Source organism: Parasteatoda tepidariorum, chromosome 3 (genome assembly GCF_982258835.1).
Source record: "Parasteatoda tepidariorum strain Cologne lab strain chromosome 3, Ptep-v5.0, whole genome shotgun sequence".
NCBI classification, from domain to species: Eukaryota; Metazoa; Arthropoda; class Arachnida; order Araneae; family Theridiidae; genus Parasteatoda; species Parasteatoda tepidariorum.
The window spans coordinates 40,123,978-40,143,989 of NC_141757.1; the positions used below are offsets into that span (position 1 = coordinate 40,123,978).

The 20,012-nt window shown below is 29.6% G+C and overlaps 1 protein-coding gene across 2 annotated transcripts in view; it reads right to left on the minus strand.

Moving 5' to 3' along the window:
• Positions 1 to 8,248: 8,248 nt before the first annotated feature.
• LOC107453070 (uncharacterized) overlaps positions 8,249 to 20,012 on the minus strand; it is a 65,176-nt gene continuing 53,412 nt past the window's right edge. The window contains exons 3-7 of one of the 2 annotated variants that reach the window (XM_087159143.1): positions 18,678 to 18,844; positions 17,170 to 17,210; positions 13,599 to 13,729; positions 11,204 to 11,372; positions 8,249 to 8,702 (exon numbers count right to left, since the gene is read on the minus strand). In XM_087159143.1, the coding sequence (XP_087015269.1) occupies positions 11,271 to 11,372; positions 13,599 to 13,729; positions 17,170 to 17,210; positions 18,678 to 18,844 (441 nt within the window). In that variant the 3' untranslated portion in view covers positions 8,249 to 8,702; positions 11,204 to 11,270. The remainder of the gene's footprint in view (positions 8,703 to 11,203; positions 11,373 to 13,598; positions 13,730 to 17,169; positions 17,211 to 18,677; positions 18,845 to 20,012) is intronic. The other variant, XM_087159144.1, reaches the window with a different exon arrangement.

The following is a 20,012-nucleotide window of genomic DNA, read 5'->3' on the forward strand; positions in this document are numbered from 1 at the left end:
AGGCAATCGCTCGCCAGGAGTTGTTTTAAAGCAATGTGACTTGCTGCAGCATGAAAATTAAAAATTTTAATGTATTAAGATTCTTAATTTAAATCTACAAATCAACAAATGATTGTTCATTATATAAATAAAAAACTTCAGGAGAAAAATATACGAATAAAAATTTTAATGTATTTTATAAAAATTTAATTTAGTATAAATATCTAAAACTTTTCTCTAAACTATTATCTTTATGTTCAATAAGGTATGGAGATAACATGAATCCCAAAACCAATAGCATTAGAACCATGTTGTTTTTTACAAATCAAAGATCAGAGTACTAGCTGTTACGCCATGCATCCCGAACTCCAATTAAACCTTTACCTGGCACGTCTCTAAAGCAAGTTTTGCGATGTCTTTTATCTCTTTTGGAAAACAATATATTTAATCTAAACATTTTTCTTCTTAGAAAAAAAATTGGGGTCTATTGAAAACGTCCGATAAAAAAAATGGAATTTTTCTTCCATACTAAGAAAATTTAAAGTTAAAGAGAATTTTTTATTAAAATAAAGGTACCCTAAACGAGCACTGGTTTTATTACTTTTTTTTTAGATTTTTAATGAAACAAATGTTTTAACATTATTTAAGTTACGAAGAGAGCCAGAATCCCAAAATAGTCAGCACTAGAACCATGTTGTTTTTTACAAATCTCAGATCAGCATACTAGCTGTTAGGCCATGTATTCCGAGCTTTGACTAAACCTTTACCTGGCACGTCGCTAGCACATATTTTGCGATATCTTGACATTCTTCGAAATTTAAATATAATTAAGTTAAAAAAAACTCTTGAATGCTACAAAAAGGGGATGTCGTTCATTTAATATAATTTAATAAAAAATCAAACTACATTTAAGGCAAATACTGAACTCATAGGGAAGAAACAAAGCAAACAAATAAATATTAGATCATCAAAAACACTTTAGTTATTTACAAATTTTCATTTAAAAAATATTCTCCGAGAATGAACTTTAGTTAAAAAAGTAATAATTTTTTCAATTTAAAATTAAGAATTCCATGAAACTTACTAAGAAAATTTAAAGTTAAAGAGAATTTTTTATAAAATTAAAGGTACCCTAAACGAGCACTGGTTTTATTACTTTTTTTTAGATTTTTCATGAAACAAATGTTTTAACGTTATTTAAGTTACGAAGAGAGCCAGAATCCCAAAATAGTCAGCACTAGAACCATGTTGTTTTTTACAAATTTCAGATCAGCATACTAGCTGTTAGGCCATGTATTCCGAACTTCGATTAAACATTTACCTGGCACGTCTCTAACACAAATTTTGCGATATCTTGACATTCTTCGAAATTTAAATATAATTAAGTTAAAAAAACTCTTGAATGCTACAAAAAGGGGATGTCGTTCATTTAATATAATTTAATAAAAAATCAAACTACATTTCAAATATTGAACTCTTAGGGAAAAAACTAAGCAAACAAATAAATATTAGACCATCAAAAACACTTTAGTTATTTACAAATTTTCGTTTAAAAAATATTCTCCGAGAATGAACTTTAGTTAAAGTAATAACTTTTTCAATTTAAAATTAAGAATTCCATGAAACTTACTTAGAAAATTTAAAGTTAAAGAGAATTTTTTATAAAAATAAAGGTACCCTAAACGAGCACTGGTTTTATTACTTTTTTTTTAGATTTTTAATGAAACAAATGTTTTAACATTATTTAAGTTGCGAAGAGAGCCAGAATCCCAAAATAGTCAGCACTAGAACCATGTTGTTTTTTACAAATCTCAGATCAGCATACTAGCTGTTAGGCCATGTATTCCAAACTTCGATTAAACCTTTACCTGGCACGTCTCTAGCACAAATTTTGCGATATATTGACATTCTACCAAATTTAAATATAATTAAGTTAAAAAAACTCTTGAATGCTACAAAAAGGGGATGTCGTTCATTTAATGTAATTTTATAAAAATCAAACTCCATTTAAAGCAAATATTGAACTCTTAGGGAAAAAACAAATCAAGCAAATAAATATTAGATCATCAAAAACACTTTAGTTATTTACAAATTTTTATTTAAAAAATAATTTACGAGAATGAACTTCAGTTAAAAAATAATAACTTTTTCTATTTGAAATTAAGAATTCAATGAAACTTAGCCTTTTTTCAGCAGCCTATAGTTCTTTAAACACCCACTTTCTACGTTTTCATTCCAAAATGCTATTTTAGACTTGCACTACTTTTGCGTGAATTCAGGCATTTGCTCGCCTGGTGTTGCTTTAAAGCGCTAGGACTTGCTGCTGCAGGAAAGATAAAAAATTAAGTGCATTAAGATTTTTGATTTAAATCTACAAATTAAGAAATGATTGTTCAGTTTATAAATGAAAAACTTATGGAGAAAAATATACGAATAAAAATTTTAATATTTTTTATAGTAATTTTATTTAGTATAAATATCTAAAACTTTTCTCGAAACTATTATCTTCATGTTCAATAAGGTATGGAGATAACAAGAATCCCAAAACCAACAGCATTAGAACCATGTTGTTTTTTACAATTCAAAGATCAGAGTACTAGCTATTAGGCCATGTATCCCGAACTCCAATTTAACCTTTACCTGGCACGTCTCTAATGCAAATTTTGCAATGTCTTGTATCTCTTTTATAAGTTGTTCGCTTAATACAATTCAATAAAAAATCAAACAAATTACATTTATTGCTAATACTAAACTTTTAGGGAAAAAACTGAGTAGGCAAATAAATATTAGATCATCAAAACACTTAAGTTATCTTCAGCATGCAAATTTATGCTTAAAAAATATTCACCTAAAATGAGCATGAGTTAAAAAAAGAATAACGTTTTCAATTTAAATTTAAGAATTCAATGAATCTTAGCTTTTTTTCAGTAGCCTTTAATTCTTTAAACACCCACAATCATTCTTTAATTAAAAATTTAAAATTCAATTCAACTTCGCTGTTTTTAAGTGATGTCATATCTCTTCAAACAACCAATTTCAAGATTTGTTCGCGCTGTATATGATGATTTTTCGGTACTCTTCCGTTTCGGTGGACCCTAAAATTTCGCGAAACTCGGCTGACGTAGGCTATTCCTTATTATGTAGTATGTAATTAAGACTGTGGTACAAAGCTCATAATATTCCAAATGCAGGTAATTTTTACAACTATAGTGTCAAAGTTTGTAACCTGTCTTCAAAATTAGTTAGTAATGTATTTTTTTATAATATCGTGAAATTTTATAACTTTTTTACTTAAAGTATTGAAATCATTATTTATACTGGACAAAGTTAAATTTTATTTTGGTGATTATACGTTTAGTACTGTCACACGTTTTGGCGATAATACTAGAAGTCTGCGGAGCCAAGTCGTAAAAAACATTAATTATGTTATGAAATAACTGTATAAAGTTTTGATTTATATCTAATACAATTTAATTATAATTTAATTTAAATTAATTTAAATTCTTTTGAGTATTTTGTATTAAATACTGTTTTTATAAGTAAAGAATTTAACGGTACTAAGCTCTGATTAGTGCTTACTAAGTATGGTAAAAATAATTGATTTTCAAGTAAATTATTACTCTTTAAAATGATGCTTTTTAAGTTAATTTAACTTATTATTCTTTAAAATAATGCTTTTGTAATATTCGATAGAAGTAAATTCGGTATTAAAATTGGTAACAAAAATGTGAGAGAAAGAGTTTTTTACGGGAGCAACAAAATTATTTGATCATTGCAGGGAGTTAAAAATTTATACCGCATATGGCTTTAAAATTGCTCTTTATTCTTAAATTTATTTCCCTTTCAGTCATTTATACTTTTTGACCTAATTATTTTTTTGTTAATTTTAAAAATGTAGCACAGCTATTTGATAAGCATTTATAATTGAAAAAAATTATTTCAATGTAATGTTATGAAAATAAATAAAATATTTTACCAATAATTTGTCAATAAATTTTAAATTAAATTACCAACATTTCTCTTGTTGACTTTGGTGTCACCATCAAGCTTGACTTTCGAAGAATGAATGACATGACAACTTAAAAATGGAAGTAACGTTTAAGAACATCATTGTTGAAATAATTTCTTTCCTTAAAACCATTGTTGAAGTCATTGTTACAGTTTCATTTAGATACGATTAATTTTAGAGTTTGCTTTAAATTTTTACACAAGAATGAATTTCTATTTGTTGGAAAACAATACTTCAATACATGACAACAATACTTAAATAAGTTCGCTAAATTATAATTGACTATAATATTGAAATATGTAGAATTATATATTTAAAAAAGGCTGGGGTATTTAAATTTATTTAACAATTTTTAGCAAATAATGCTTAACTTAAATACAGAAATAATTACATGTAAATACTTTCTGACAAATATATAAATTTTTTTTCAATAACTATTTATTCCAACCTCCTTAAAGGTACCCAAATGATCTTTTTAAGTTATTTTCTTAATTAGCTTTATTTATTAATTAATTTATTTTTTTCAGATATATTATCCGTTCAGTTTAACCAGCGCCCTTTTACAAAGTGTTAAATTATCATAGAAATGTTGCAGGCGTAAGAAGTACGATAAAAACTATAGCAATTAGATTTTAATATTGTGAGTTTCTTTTTTTTTTTATAAATATTTTTGTCTGTTTGACAAGGTATTTTTAGACAATATTCTACTGTATTTAAAATAATTTTTAAAATATAATTGTCAATAAAAACTCCACTGAAAAAGCGTATTTTGAGTGTACGAACATGACGCTATCCTAATAACAACGATAAGTTAATGATGATATTAAAATATATTAGAAGTAATAAAGATTGCCAAAGAATGAATTTTATAGCAAAAAATGGATAAGTGAAACAGAGGTAGCCGGAAGAGGCAAATCAGGAGAAAATACATGGAATGTGGAATGTTGGTAAGAATGATATAAATAACAAGAAAATTCGCTATCACATCTTTTAAACTGGACTAAAGATCATTTAGTAGAGCTGTTTTTTCATAGTGTGTTAGGCAAAAAAGTGAATTGGTGTGAAATTTACAAATAAGGTTCTGAATTCGTTGATTTTTTGAACTCTTGTTAACGAACATATTTGTGCTATTTAAATTTTTCAGCGTTTTTATTTTGCTCAATGTAGCCAAGGTAGCATTGGAAAAGTAGATGGCAAATGCCCAAGTAATTGTTAAGCACGGCAGTGATTGTTAATTTTGTTCTATTATTCCTAAATTTACCATCAAGATACAAAATGCTTCTGGTTAACCTTCAATGGTACAATTATTTTGCATCATAGATATTCGTAGCACTTAGCATAGGAAATGTGATAATAAGACATACGCCTCCCTTACACGTGAAAGCACCTAATTTCAATCTATGTTAAAATTTTATTACCTTATGATAAAAATTTTAAAGCTATTTTTATAAAGGTGAAATTTATTTTTTATAATATTTTTATTTAGTTTTATTTTGTATTTGGTAATAATTTGCTCAATCTCTTATTGTTGATTATTAATACTTGACTGTGCAGCTTTTTTTTGAATCGGAGTAACCTTAATCAAAGTATTACATACTAAGTGCTGTATATTTGAAATGAGGGAATATTTTTTATTTATTCAAAGTACTTAAGTTTATTATAAAGTGCGGTACATAAAAAAGAGCATTTTACTTTACTGAACATTTTGTTACTACATGTTTCTTTTATGAAAAATAAATCATTTTAAAACTTGTTGTTCTTTAAATTTTGGGTTTATAATCTTTGATAAAAGTAAATTTAAATTAATAATATAGTTATTTTATAGGTAGGTAACTGAAAATGGGTAACAAATAAATAAAATATTGGTACAAAAATGTAAGAAACAAGTAATAAAATAAACAAACATTTCTCTTAAAAGCACTTTTATAAAGTAATGATTGAGCACGTAGTTCTGGTCAATGCTTCTCGAGTATATTTTAAACTGGCAAAATTAAATCTGAAATTGTTTATGCTGTATTGTTATTTTTTGTGGAAGCAAAGTTTTTTTTTGTAACCTCATACTTTCAGGTATTTTGATAATCTCATATTTTACTTCAGAGAGTATTAATACAATTTCGCGTTTTTCAAAAATTGTACATAATTTTATACTAATGTTTCTTTTTAAGATTCTTTCAGTGTTTTAAAATTTTATAGTTTTTCGAAAATTTAAGTTTTCCATTTATGGCTTGATTGTTTCGAACACTTAGAGATATCTTGAGTTAAATTTCTTGATTTTGATGATAGCTTCAAAATGCAGAGCTAAATGCCATTTTAATTTAGTTTGTTTCAATCAGTGTGATTGCATAATCTGAAAATTTTTCGGAGAGCAAATCTCCCTAAATCGCCAATTGCCATAAACTCGCCATGCATTTTGTATATGTATGGTAATTTCTGGTTATTAAAGTGTTTTCGCAAACAGTAACAATAGCCAAACAATTTTCGATGCCTATGATAATTAATTCATACAAGTAATAAAAATAATACTCGTAATATGGCGACATATAATAGGTACTGTGAAGTAAATACCTAACATACTATATTGGTACCTATTATAGATACTTTGAATACAGTTTTTTTTGGAATCCTAAAGTAGTACCAGATTTTCTGCCTAACACTCCGCAAAAATGTAATTTTTAAATTTGTTCGTGTCCTAAATGTTTCAGTATTTCAATATGTAATAAAACCATAAATATTTCAAAACTTTAATCATTAATATTTGTCATAGTTTCTTGTGACAAATATTAATGATTCTGTACTTTTTTAAGTCAAGAAATAATCAACATTACTGAAGATATGAAAAAATATGGCTACGTACTTGAATTCGAGAAAATGATTAATTTTTTTTAAATACCAGTTGTTTATAATTTGACACTGATATATAAAAAAGGGTCTTTTAATAGAATTAAGCATTTTTTACTACACACTCCAAAATTAGTTAGTTATAAAATCTTATTATTTTATTATATATCATTTTTATGAATCAGGCAAAAGCAAAATTAAGTTCTTTTAATGCATTATTGTACAGAACATGAAATGCAATGCTCTTCTAGGTAGAAATAAAATTTGTTACAAAAAGTGAGAAACAAAATTTGACAGGTTTTAGTGTAATGGAGAGATTTTGATGAAACACCATTTTTGTGTACAGTAGTTGTCGCCATTTTTGTTATTTAGATACACAAATATTTTTTACGATATGCCAGAAAAATATTTTATCATAATTGTTGTATTGAGGGCAATAATTGGCAAGTACGTAACTTTAGAGTCATTAAAGTAAGTATTAATTATTACTGGTACTAAAGGAATCTGGTAAATTTACCGCACTGCGTAAATTTCATTTCAAGCAAAAAAATAAGACATAATTCTTTGTAATAAAACAAAAATATACGTTATTTAAACGATTTATTTTGTATTTTTTTCCATTCATGTGGTAACGATATACCATAAATTCTGGTTTTCAAAATAATAATTTTTTTTTATCCCACATTTAGTAAAATTGTCGCTCAAATCATTATTATCATGAACTTTATTAGTATTAATTTTCCCAAAACCCTTCCTAAAGAGCTTCGCTAACAACACAAACAAACACAAATACAGCCAAACACAGTAAATGTTTTCATATTCTAGTAGTTTTGAACTTTTTCTTCTCAGTGTACATTTTTGCTTTTTTATCAGTCGTATAATATTCACTGATTCAAACTAATCTTTTTAAAATGTGTCTTGAAATGTTATAAAACAGAAATTATAATTTGAAAGAAAACATTCTAGCCTTTCATATATTTCAGAGTTGTTTAGTATTTATACAAAATTAATAGCAATAGATATCCAAAATAGTACTTTTTAAAAAGATTTATGTAAAATATTTAAGTTTGGCTAATATGTATTGGGAATTTTACTTAAATTCTGAAATTTTTAACTTTAAAAAAAATCAACTAAGTTTAACAAATTTGTGTTTAGACCAAGCCAACACGCAAAGTTTTTACCAACTACAGAAATCGTCATTAAAGAACGGCATTTTCTAAATTAATTTGCAATCGAAAAATATATTCGAGTATGTATTTTGTTGAGTATTATACCCGACTACTCATGTAAAAATTGCGAGAAATTGCGTTTATCATTTTTATTTTAAATCTGCCTATATAGAGTAGCTGGAACTCTTGTGCATTATTATAACGTATTATAAATTCATATTTTTCTTATTAAGAAAATAAACAAGATCACAAATAGGAAAATTGAATTTTTTATTGACAGCATAAATACAATTTTTAAACATATACAATAGATAACATGGCCAATGAACTTTTTACATTGCATTAAGAAATATATAAATTAAAGTGTGAGTGATTAATACTGAATCAGTATAAATTTGCATCCGTTAATGATGATCTGATGAGGGAAATATGGAAGGCAAAAAATAGCTGGATATTCTGTAAGTTCAAAATGAATCCCTGAGAGTAAATGAGTTGAACATAAAGCTGGTAAAACCAACTAAAAGTCATTTTCACAGTTTCTGGGGAGGCTTGTGTCTTTTACAGAAAAGCATCTTTGAAAACACTTTCCCAAACTGTCATTTTAAAACAATGTTGGCACTTCTCCATTTTTGCTCTTTAGTTTATGTTCATGCATGTCACGTCGTTATCGTTGCTCTTCGATAAATGCTTTTATTCATCAAATGCTTCTACAAAAAATTAAGTTGTTTTTATTAATCATACTGTAAAAGAATTAATTTTTTTTTTAAATATTTAAACATATTGAACATCATAAAATAAAATTTTGTTTTTCTAATTTCTTTTGGATCTAGAGACGTGGAAATTTTTATTATCGTTACTGTTAACGGTTTTCCCATATGAGATTGTTAAATTTGCATCTTGCTTGTTTTTTTTTTTTTCTCTCTTCTTCCTTTCTTTCTTTTTTTAACCAGCACAATTTTCAGTAAAACTATTCTCCTTATATTAATCTAAAAAAATCTTAGTTTAATGATCAAATTAGGTATATTAAATGAATTAGCAATTTTTTTTGAATTAGCAAGAGTATTTTCACTTGCGTTTTGACTTTTTTAAAAACTTTCAATTGGTTATGTTTCGGTTGATAAAAGATATTTTCCAAGATAAGTGTTTGAATTTTTAAGTATATTTGGGACATTTTATTTTCTCATAAATAATTTGACATTTCAGCTTCATTAAATCATCAATCAATTCATTTATCATTCAGATTAAACTTAACGGCACATTCGAAGCAAGTTAAACACATAGAAAAGCAAAAAAGAAAAGTAACGATTAACTGATAAAATTAAATTTTTTGTTAGACCAATTTGATTTTTAATTTGGTAAAAATACTCATTTAAAGTACTCTCAGAAATAGAACATTCTCTTTTGGTAATTCAGCAATACTTGAGCAGTATTTCGTTAATTTTGGGAATTATTTCGTCACGAAATCAAATGGTTTGTGACGAAACGCAAACTTCCATTTATATGACAGGAATGTTAACCCAACTCGATACTTCGTAGTTCATTCTGAGAGTCAGTTAACTAGAATGGCGACGCTAGAACAAAAACTAGACACTCGAAAATAAATCCTACTGTCTGTATGGTGGTTTAGGAGTTGGTCACGGATGTATAAGATTAGGGGTTCGAATCCCGCTTCAGACATGGGTGTAATTTTTTTATCTGCTCTATCAGTCTTTTTTCTGTTGTGATCATGTGGAACTCATGTTTAAGTGATTTTTTGAAATTTGAATTTTGACAATAAGCACTAAAATGTTCTTTTTAATTTTTTTTTAAAATGGAATGACGGAATTTTTTTTTAATTTTAACGAAATTTGTTTTCTCGAATGAGATGATAATTATTTCGCCACTTTGAAGAAATTTTTGCTCTCATAGCGCATGCTAGGAAATGGTTTCGTTGAAAATGAAGAAAATTTCGTGATATCTGAGTATCCATTTTTTTTACAGAGAAAGCGAGAACAATTTTTATGGACTGATGGGAGTATAAAATGTCTGATTACAATATGTAAAGTTCAATTTACCACGTCTCTAGCAAGACGGCACATTAAGAATACCAAATTTTGTACTAAAACTACAGACACGTGTTTTCCATTTTAACTGTGGCTTGTAAATTGTGGTAAAAAAAACTACTTAAAAAGTACGCGATGCTAAAATCATGAAAATAAATTTCGAAAACTGTTTGCGAATTTATTTTGATTTGGTATGAATCAGGTACGGTATCGGGAATATATTTAGATTCGGTTACCGGTCAAAATCATTTAGTTTCAGTCCCGCAGTGGACTGATCGTTAAGACACGGTTCCCATCAGATCACCGAAGTCAATCATCACTGGCTGCGGTCAGTGTGCGGGTGGGTGACCATTTGGATCAGTCTGTGTAGGGACCGAGGATGTGCGGTATTGGCCCTCGTTAAACTGTTCTGTCGTAAAGTGCTCGACTTCGCGTGCAGGTCGTCGGGCTACCGAAGCGGGGGTGCTATATCCCTTCTGCAGAGGATCAAAATTGCGATGGCATGTCTTCGGATCATCCTCTGTGATGTGCCAATAGCCCATTGTGCATCTCTAGTGCGACGTAAATGAACAAAAGCATTTAGTTTCATCCTCAGGTTTCAGCGATATTAAGCATAAACCACTTAGTGGAACAATATCTACCAAGAAAATTGCTTTGTCTCAAAATTCAAAACGTATCTGTTCTCCATAGTGCAAGAATCGTTTTTCTTATTAGCTACATCTTAGACGTGAGCCGTAAGTTATTGATCAAGACGTAAACTATGAATTAAAATATCAGCCCTGGGCTAAAAATCCTGAATCGATAGACTTTTGATAAGTATCCGACTTTTATTGTCCTTGCTGGTTTATTCAATTTTAAAGGTTTATATCTATGCTAAAATGGTGATTGATAATTTCAACGTAAAATTGACAAAAACAATAATATTAATACTCATACATAAAAACAGTTTATTTTGATGTTCTCTTGAGAGCAAGGAAAGACAAGAATCAAAACTAACACTTGTTTTAATTTATATGAGGCTTCTTTTTGTCCTGCATATTCTATTTGCTTTCAAAAGTTTAATGATGATGGGATAGTAAAATTTAACCTTGCTAATTAACGTTGAAGTTTTACTAAAACGTTATGGCATACATATTATAATTCAGAGAAAAAGTTATTTTTCTTACATGTAACTTGACACGGTCTTGCAGAAAATGTAAGACAATTGGCACATTTTTTCTCTTCATATTTTTGTCAAGACTTATCATTCATGTTAGCCACCAAATCTAGAACATCTTTCGAAGAAGGTCTCTTAAAAGGATCTACTGTCGTGCATTTCCTTACTATTTGGCGAAGCTGTAAAACATAAGAATTTCGTAATAAGAATTAAGATGTTAGTAGTTGTCAAATATTTAATGCAACACTGACAAAACACAGAAGAACTGAAATAAAACTTTCAGACAGATTTTCCGAAGTAACGCAGTTAGACAATGATGTTCCCACAAATATAAACATTGATATTTTTTTTCAAATTAATTGAGTATTTACTTTGAGTTTAGAACAGCCGTTGCAAAAGTTGGTAGCTGTCAAGAAATTAAAGCATTATTTTATGCAATATGATGTCGAATATATTAAAGACTCCTTTTGTTTAGGGTAATTTTAAAGATTATTGAAACCGTATTGACAACGAATAGTTAAATAAAGCAGTTGAGGAATGATGAATATAAACATAATATAAACATTGAGGAATGATGAATATATACATAACATAAACACCAAGAATATAAACATTGAACTTTTTTCAAATTATTGGAGAAGGAGTGGGAGTTACTATATATTTCATACGAGAGTCATTGTATATTTCGAAACATTCTAATAATTTAAATCCCTTCTGCGGAGGATGAAAATTGTGATGTCATGTCTTCGGATCATAATCAGGGATGTTTCCCAGACTGTCACCAATAGCCCATTGTGCAGCTCTAATGCGACGTAAATGAACTACAACAACAACAATCTAATAATTTAGTTGATGGTCTTTCGAGTTCACTGTTACTCAATATTTGCTCAAGTTTATTTTAATTTAATCTGCTGAATCCCCCTGAGGTTCCCTCCAAATCGCCTCACACCTGTTTCTTATCTCTCTATTATTATTTCCTTATTCAAATTTATTTCTTTTTCTTTATTGGTTAAACCACTTAACACGTGTTTGTCTCTTTACTTCTCTACCTTCATTTGACGTTTAGATATCACTGTGGAAGGCTCGTGTTTATGCAACTGAAACTATGATATGACAATTAATGTACTTTCAGTTGTGCTTTTTTCCCGCTGTTTCTTGCATTAGTCTATATAGCACATAGTATTACCCATTCCTTTGTTGCATACTTACTTTGAGTTAGAAACAGCCGTAACAAAAGCTGGCAGCTGTCAAGAATTTTAAGTATTATTTTATGCAATATGATGCCGAATATGTTTAGAACTTTTTTCTGTTTGGGATAATTTTAACAATTATTGAAACCGTATGAACAACAAATAGTTAAATAAAGCAGTTAGGGAATGATGTCTCTATGAATATAAACATTGATATTTTTTCAAATGATTGGAGTATTTACTTTGAGTTTGGAACAATCGTAGCAAAAGTTTGTAGCTGTCAAGAAATTAAAGCATTATTTTATGCAATATGACGTTGATATATTAAGAACTCTTTTTGCTTGGGGAAATTTCAAAGATTATTGAAAAAGTATTGATAACAAAAGAAAAATTAAAGTTTTAATTAAAAAGGAAGGTGTTTGAAACCTTAAAAAGTCAAACGAGAACTCTTTCTCAAGGTGACTACGCTGAAAGATTAAAACAGAACAGCTAAGGACTAAGAAAATGTATAGTTGCAAATCAAGTAATCAAAAGAAAGTTATTGAGGAAAATCGACACGCTTTCAAACAAGAAGTATCGTGCTATCTGAGAGGTGTTGTAGCTAAAGGAGGTAAATTGGAGAAAAAATACTTAACAAGATGCATGGATAAAGCTGAACGACTTGGGAATGCTTCACTAAAGCATTAGCATTCATATAAATGAGACAGAACCCAATAGCATGAAGATGCACTGACGTGTCAGGAGTGGAAAGAATTTATCTTTGAATTTCAATAAACCATAATTTTTTTCCATGACAGTGAGATTTTTTCCTACTCCAGCACTTCAGCTCATCTTTATATTCTTGAGTCTTGTTTTAACCATACGAATGCCTTACTTTCTAGTAAATAACTTCATTTCCGCACCATCCAAGCATTCCGTATGAAATTTATTTTGCCACGATTTCCCCCTTTCAGCCTTCTTCATTTTCTCAGCTGCTTACTACAGTTTCAATTCTTACTCTCCCATTAATCATCTTTCCAGCTTTTCCAGTTCCTTTTCTTATTTCTAAGCTGTGCCGTCATTAAAAAGAACGTTCTATTCGAGCTTTCGAAGCGTGGTGACTTTTTACCATATGACTCATAAATTATAAGAATTTTTAAGTATATTTTCCGCTTTAGTTTTTGTGTTTTTTCGTTGAATAGTTAATATAGAATAAGAGTTTCTTTCTATACTTACTACTTCTAAGACATTTTCTTCATCTTCACTTTTAGATTCTCTTTTTTCGAACCCAGCGTTTGTTATTCGTCTAAATATCTTGCTTTCTTTCCTTTGAATGGGATGGCTTTTCTTAGAAGCAATAGATGTCGCTGGAAAAAAAATCAATTTTGAAAATATTCTGCAATGATAATCGAAGCAACATTCCCATTTTAATCCATAAATAAATAGTATTCAAAATTTTTCCATGAACAATCAGACATCAACAGAAATTCAAATTACTTGCAATTATTTTCTTGCTGAACAAAGTGCATTTAGGTATGTAGAGTTCGCTAGATCAGACCGACGGATCGGAATACCGAACCTGCGACCTCTCATCCTGATATTCTTTCTGCTGTCAGAAATTAACTGCAACTGACTGCAGGATACTGATGTCGTAATTATTCATCACACATTTTCTCCAGTATATATATGTATCTGAAAAACCACAAAACTACTACTACTCTGTTATACTCTATTTTGAATTTTAATTTATTTTTAAGTTAGTCACGCAGCTTTTGTGACTCTTTCATTTTTCCGGAAAATAAAAATGTTTATTTTTATCTTCTGATTGTTTTAATGTTGTCTTTGGTTCCGTAAAAATGTAGGAACGCTATTCCTCGTTCCCACAGGTATAACCACACAGGAAACTTCGAAATTGTATTTTAAGAAAGCTACCTTAGACGTATTTATCATAGTCTTAAAGTATCTATAAACGTCACAAAATTATTTTGATGAAAACATTTTAAAAATGCTTGGAAAAAAAACTGAATATAAACAACAAAGAGAAAAGTAGGCATTTTAAAATATTCCTGGCATGTTAGGAGCCCGAAAGTTAGTTACTAGTCGAACTATAAATTTTGTATTTAAATAGATTTCAAAAACAAATTATAGTATGTAAAAAAAAATTCTATTTTTTCTATAAAATTAAAAATTGTTTTAAAATGCAATTTTTATCTCAAATTTGGCACCAATTTCTATTTATTGGCATACAAAGTAAATTGTTATCTGTTTAAAAAATGATACCTTATTGCTTAGATTCCAACTTACAGACTGTTGTGGTAAAACAGTTTGTATCAAAACAGCGAGCTTAGATGCTCTGTTTCAACTTTCATTTAGGAAATGCAAAACATTTCACACGTATAAGGTGAAGAAAATGCTACAAATATTTCAGCAAATGATTTCACACATCGGCACACTTTCATCAAATTTTCAAAATCAATTTTTTTCAACAAAAAAAGAATACATAAATAAAGAAAATTCAAAAACAAATTTTGAATCCAATATGAAGCAAATTTTTGTTATATGCATTATTTAATGCGTTATATATTAATATATTACTTCATATTTATTAACAAAATATATACACGTTAAATAATTTAAAATAACGCAGTAAACAAAATTTAATGTCAGGCTATTAGTCAAGTTAAAACCGATTACTTATTTGATTCAAAAAATTACGCAAAATTAAAATGGAATTTTACTCATGCCGCAACTTAAACCAAAATTAGTCAGAAGCCTTTTTTTGTAACTGTGTCTTTGCGAAAAATGTTTTATCTCTTCTTACTGCATTTATTATTACACTGGTGTGCAAAACTTAAGCAACAAGTGGTTTTTTCGGCCACAGCTCCCCAAAAAAGTATAAGATAGCCATAAAATTGCAGTATAATATGTACGTAATTCAGTAGAAAGATTATTTGTATGCAAATTTTAGAAATAAAACGTCGTAGGTGATGTAAGTGTACTTAAACCTTGTGGGTCGGCGCGCACAGGTCAAAGCTGTGATAAAAGGATGAAGAGCACCGTAGTTAAAGACATTCGCTGCAAGTGCAAGTGATTTGTTTTGCGAAACATGTCTTCAAGAAATCATTTAGACGACTTTACTCGAGGAAGAATGATTGGGAAGCTTAAGGAGGGGCGTAGTGTGACCAGTGTCTCCGAAGAGTTCGGGATCAACAAAAGTGTTGTTTCTCGTGCTTGGAATGCCTTTAAAACTACTGGTACAGCTGTTCGGAAGGTTGGTGGTGGTCGTCCAAGGAAAACAACACCAAGAGATGACCGTTACATTGTCCTCCAGGTGAAAAGAAACCGTTTTCTGTCAGCGAGTGCCATATCTCAGAAACTGTGCACAGCTACAGGACGACAAGTATCAAGATTTACAGTGGCCAGACGCCAAAGGTGGCTTATTTGCTAGACGTCCTGAACGATGCATACCTTTAAAAGTTAGCCAACGGCGGCACCGTTTAGAGTGGTGCAGAGAACACGAAACCTGGACACCTCATCAATGGAGTCGCGTCCTCTTCACAGATGAGAGTCGTTTTAGTGCTGCAAGCGATTCTCAACGTCAGTTGATCTGGAGAGAGGTTGGAGCTCGATTTCATCCTAATAACATCGCGGAAAGAGATCGTTACGGTGGTCCTGGAGTTGTCGTCTGGGGTGGCATTATGTTGAGCTGACGGACTGAGCTTCAGATCTTCGACCGAAGTTCTGTAACTGGAGACCGCTACTGCAATGAGGTAATCCTACCCCATGTGTGTCTGTTCCGAGGGGCCATTGGACCAGACTGCATTTTTATTGATGACAATGCCCGGCCACACCGTACTGCTAATGTTCAAGAGCTACTGGAAAGTGAAGATATCACACGAATGGATTGGCCAGCTTACTTTCCAAATCTAAATCCCATAGAGGATGTGTGGGATTCATTAGGGAGACGTCTTGCGACACGAAAGTATCCTCCTGGTAGCACCCATCAGCTGAAAGATGCGTTAAAGGAGGAATGGAGACATTTACCCCAAGTACTCCTGGATAATCTGGTGTTTAGCATGGAGAGACGATGCCAAGCAACAATTACAGTAAGGGGAGGGCATATCCCATACTGGGGAACATCTGCCAGTTGCACTTACGCTTCTTCAGGCAATCATGTGTAACGCCACTATATGTCAAATAAAGCCTTTTTTGTTCCATACCCTACTTTAAGCTTTATATTCATTTCTGCGCCATTATTCTTTTGCCATCGTTTAAGTACAAAATATTGTACATCATATTCAAATTTCATGTCAATCGGAGGATTTCTTGTAGAGTTATGACAAAAAACGCACTTGTTGCTTAAGTTTTGTACACCAGTGTATAAGTGATTGTTTATTGACATTAAAGAAAGAAAACCTTAATACACTATTTTAATGCATACAATTAATTTAATACAGACAATTTATTACAACATATAAGCAAATGCTGAACAATTCTTTATGACCTCAACCACGTGTGTATGTATTACAATTTGTAAATTAAAATTTTAAACTCAAATTTAGAAAAACATTAGAGTTGTAATTTTATTAAGCATTGGAAATAAAAAAATTAACAATTTGAATTTTATTTAATAATTTCAAGCATAATAAAATACAATTGAGATGAGAATAAATAATTTTCTTTCATGTTAAGTAAAGTAAAACCATTGCACATCGCACAAGAAGTGTCAAATGACCCTTTGTAAATTTACGTTACAGCATAAGATTTTAATACAATATATTGAATGCATATAGATGAATGTACTTACTAGATAATTTTTCGTAATCATGGCTAATGTTCCTCCGATTGCTGAAAATAATCAACAACTGGTTATTAAAAACAAAATATTTCTTGACATATTTAAAGTAAATTTTCAAAATTACGAAGTGAAAGATATTCTTAAGTTAAAAATCAAATACAGGGCCGTTAAGTTACCCTATTCAGACACCTGTAGAGCCCGTTCTTAGTGAATATTGATGAGATTTGATATATTCGTTATATGGACTACGGCAAAACAATTTCTGCATGAAAAAAGTGCTCTAAGTTTGTTCGAGGGGTAATTGTGGCTCCGAAAGAGGGACAAAAATTCTCCCTGTATCTTTGAAATTTATTCATTAACAAAATGGGCTCAACGTGTATTTCATAAACAAGTACATGTTTAAAACGCGTTATAGTGTGTTCAGTGTTAGCACGAAGAAACTCTCGAGGGAGCATGCATGTGGCAACATGCAACACGGCGGGTAAGGCTTAGAACTCAGGCAAAGTAGTAATTCCTCCTCCATAAGCATAGTCATACGTTAGGATTGTCCTTAATTTCTGGATCTCTCCTTCGTAATATATATATATATATATATATATATATATATATATATATATATATATATATATACAGTGATACCTCCAGTTATAGACACTCCTGTAAAAGGGACGCCTCTCAATACGGACATATTTTTAATTCCCCGGGAATCATCGATGAATAAACCATTAAGTACATTCTCCGCAAAGCGGATACTCCCGTAGCCGGACGCGGACAGTCATTGTTGCCCTGTAATGTTATTTTCTATCTCTTCAAACCGGACACTACTTTTCTAAATTTGAAGGGGAAAAAACTATTTCTGCGTTAAATTGCCGTGAAAAAATGCAACTTTTCACCATTTTTAAAGCTTGTAAGTTTTTTTGCCTTATCTATAACTAAAAATTTTGTTAAGCTATTTCTTTGCTAAAAAATCAGTCTTTCTCATGTCACCTTGCCTTATCATTGAAAAGAAAAGAGAGAAAATGATACTGCATTTGTGAAATAATTCGGACAGGGGCATGCTTTGATCCTTTTATCTGCAGGACACAGGTTATGCGACCCTTCAAGTTGAAATGACGTTGTAAATGCTCTCAATGCTTCTTCCCCACTGAAAATTTCTTTCATTTTATGATTAATTTGAAGACTGTATTTAACACTGCTGGGGTAAAAAAGAGAACAGATCTTTTAGGTGTTCATATAAATGAAACATTTATTCAGACACTTGATAGATGATCAATTGTGAATAATCAACTCCATGAGTCCTCATGACTTACAGGTATACATTGCTTTTTTCTGTGAATCCTGGGAGGTTTACTTTCAAGGAGGTAAACCACGTTTCCTATCAAGTGAATAGGTGTAAACCTAATAAGGAAACCAACTGAGGACTAAAAGCTTCATGAACAACTCAATAGAGACCAAGAAGAATATTAGGAGTGACCGATTGAATGTTATGCGTTATCTCTAATTAAAGACTAACTTACCTGTTTTTTCTTTCCAACATTGGACTACCTCCTCCAGATGATTCTCCTGCTGATGATTCTGTTGATCGTGACCGAGATATTTTTGGAATTTCCAAGTAATCAACTCTTGAATTTTTGTTACAGGAGATTTCGTGATAAATGTGAGAGTCCGTTGCTCCGGATGGGTTCTGAAATTTCCAAAATAGAGAATTTCACAATAAATTGTCATAGCTAAAACTTTTCATGTATTTTATTTTGAAAAATTCATTTCAAACAAATTTGCTTGAACAAATAAGCTTGTCTTGTTGAAGCTATTAATGCTCAAGTCACAATTTTCCTACAAATCTTTGTATATTAATATTAGATAATGTTGAACTTAAAAATCACTTAAAGAAATCTTGCCCGAAAACTTTGGGCCTTATTTGAAAAGTAAAAAGAAAAATTGATACAATTATGATATGCATTTAAAATTTGTCAAAATTAGCATAATATAAGTTTATTTTTATACAAAGTTATATATACTATAGAGAAAAGTTATTTTTGCATGCTCATTTACAAAAACATTAAATGTATACAAACTAGTAGGACTAATTAAGAAATTAACATTTTTTATTTGGATATTAAAAAAACTGCCTTCTATTGATGTATAAAAATATTTAATTATTTTTTTAATATTTCTTAATCCAAAATAAATTACGGTTTCTACAAATTACGTATGTTCTAAACACATACAAATTACATGTGTTCTAAACACAGCTGCTCTGATTTATGAAGTGAAAAAATAACATATATAATATTAGATAACTTTAATTTAATAAAGATATAGTTATACAAATAATATTGATGTAGTTAATGTAAGTAAATGCGAATGAAAATAAGCAGTAAAAAAGTAAATAACCAAAGAAATCAAATTTCATATCTAAAAAAAATCACTCCTGATATAAAGAAAAAGACTTTAAAATAGAACGTGTAAATATGTTATAAAGTAAGTTAATAATAGTTAATATTGGTATAGATACAGTCATACGTAATATAAGTTTAATTAATACTGATAAGTTAGGATAGATAAATAACCAAGGAATATAAAATAATATTCCTAGTTCGAAAAAAAAAATTTATTTTACGAATTATTTATTAGCTAAAGAAAACAGCACTATATAGTACATAGTGTAAGAAATATGTAAAACATTTAATTAACTATTCCATAAAATGTTGCAAATAGAAGAATAAAAAATGAATTTAACTTTTGAAATAAAAGCAGTCAATTACATGTAAATAGAAATACTGATAAACACATAAAAAACAATTTGAATTTTATTTATCTATATTTTTACGAATATTAAAAGATAATTTACA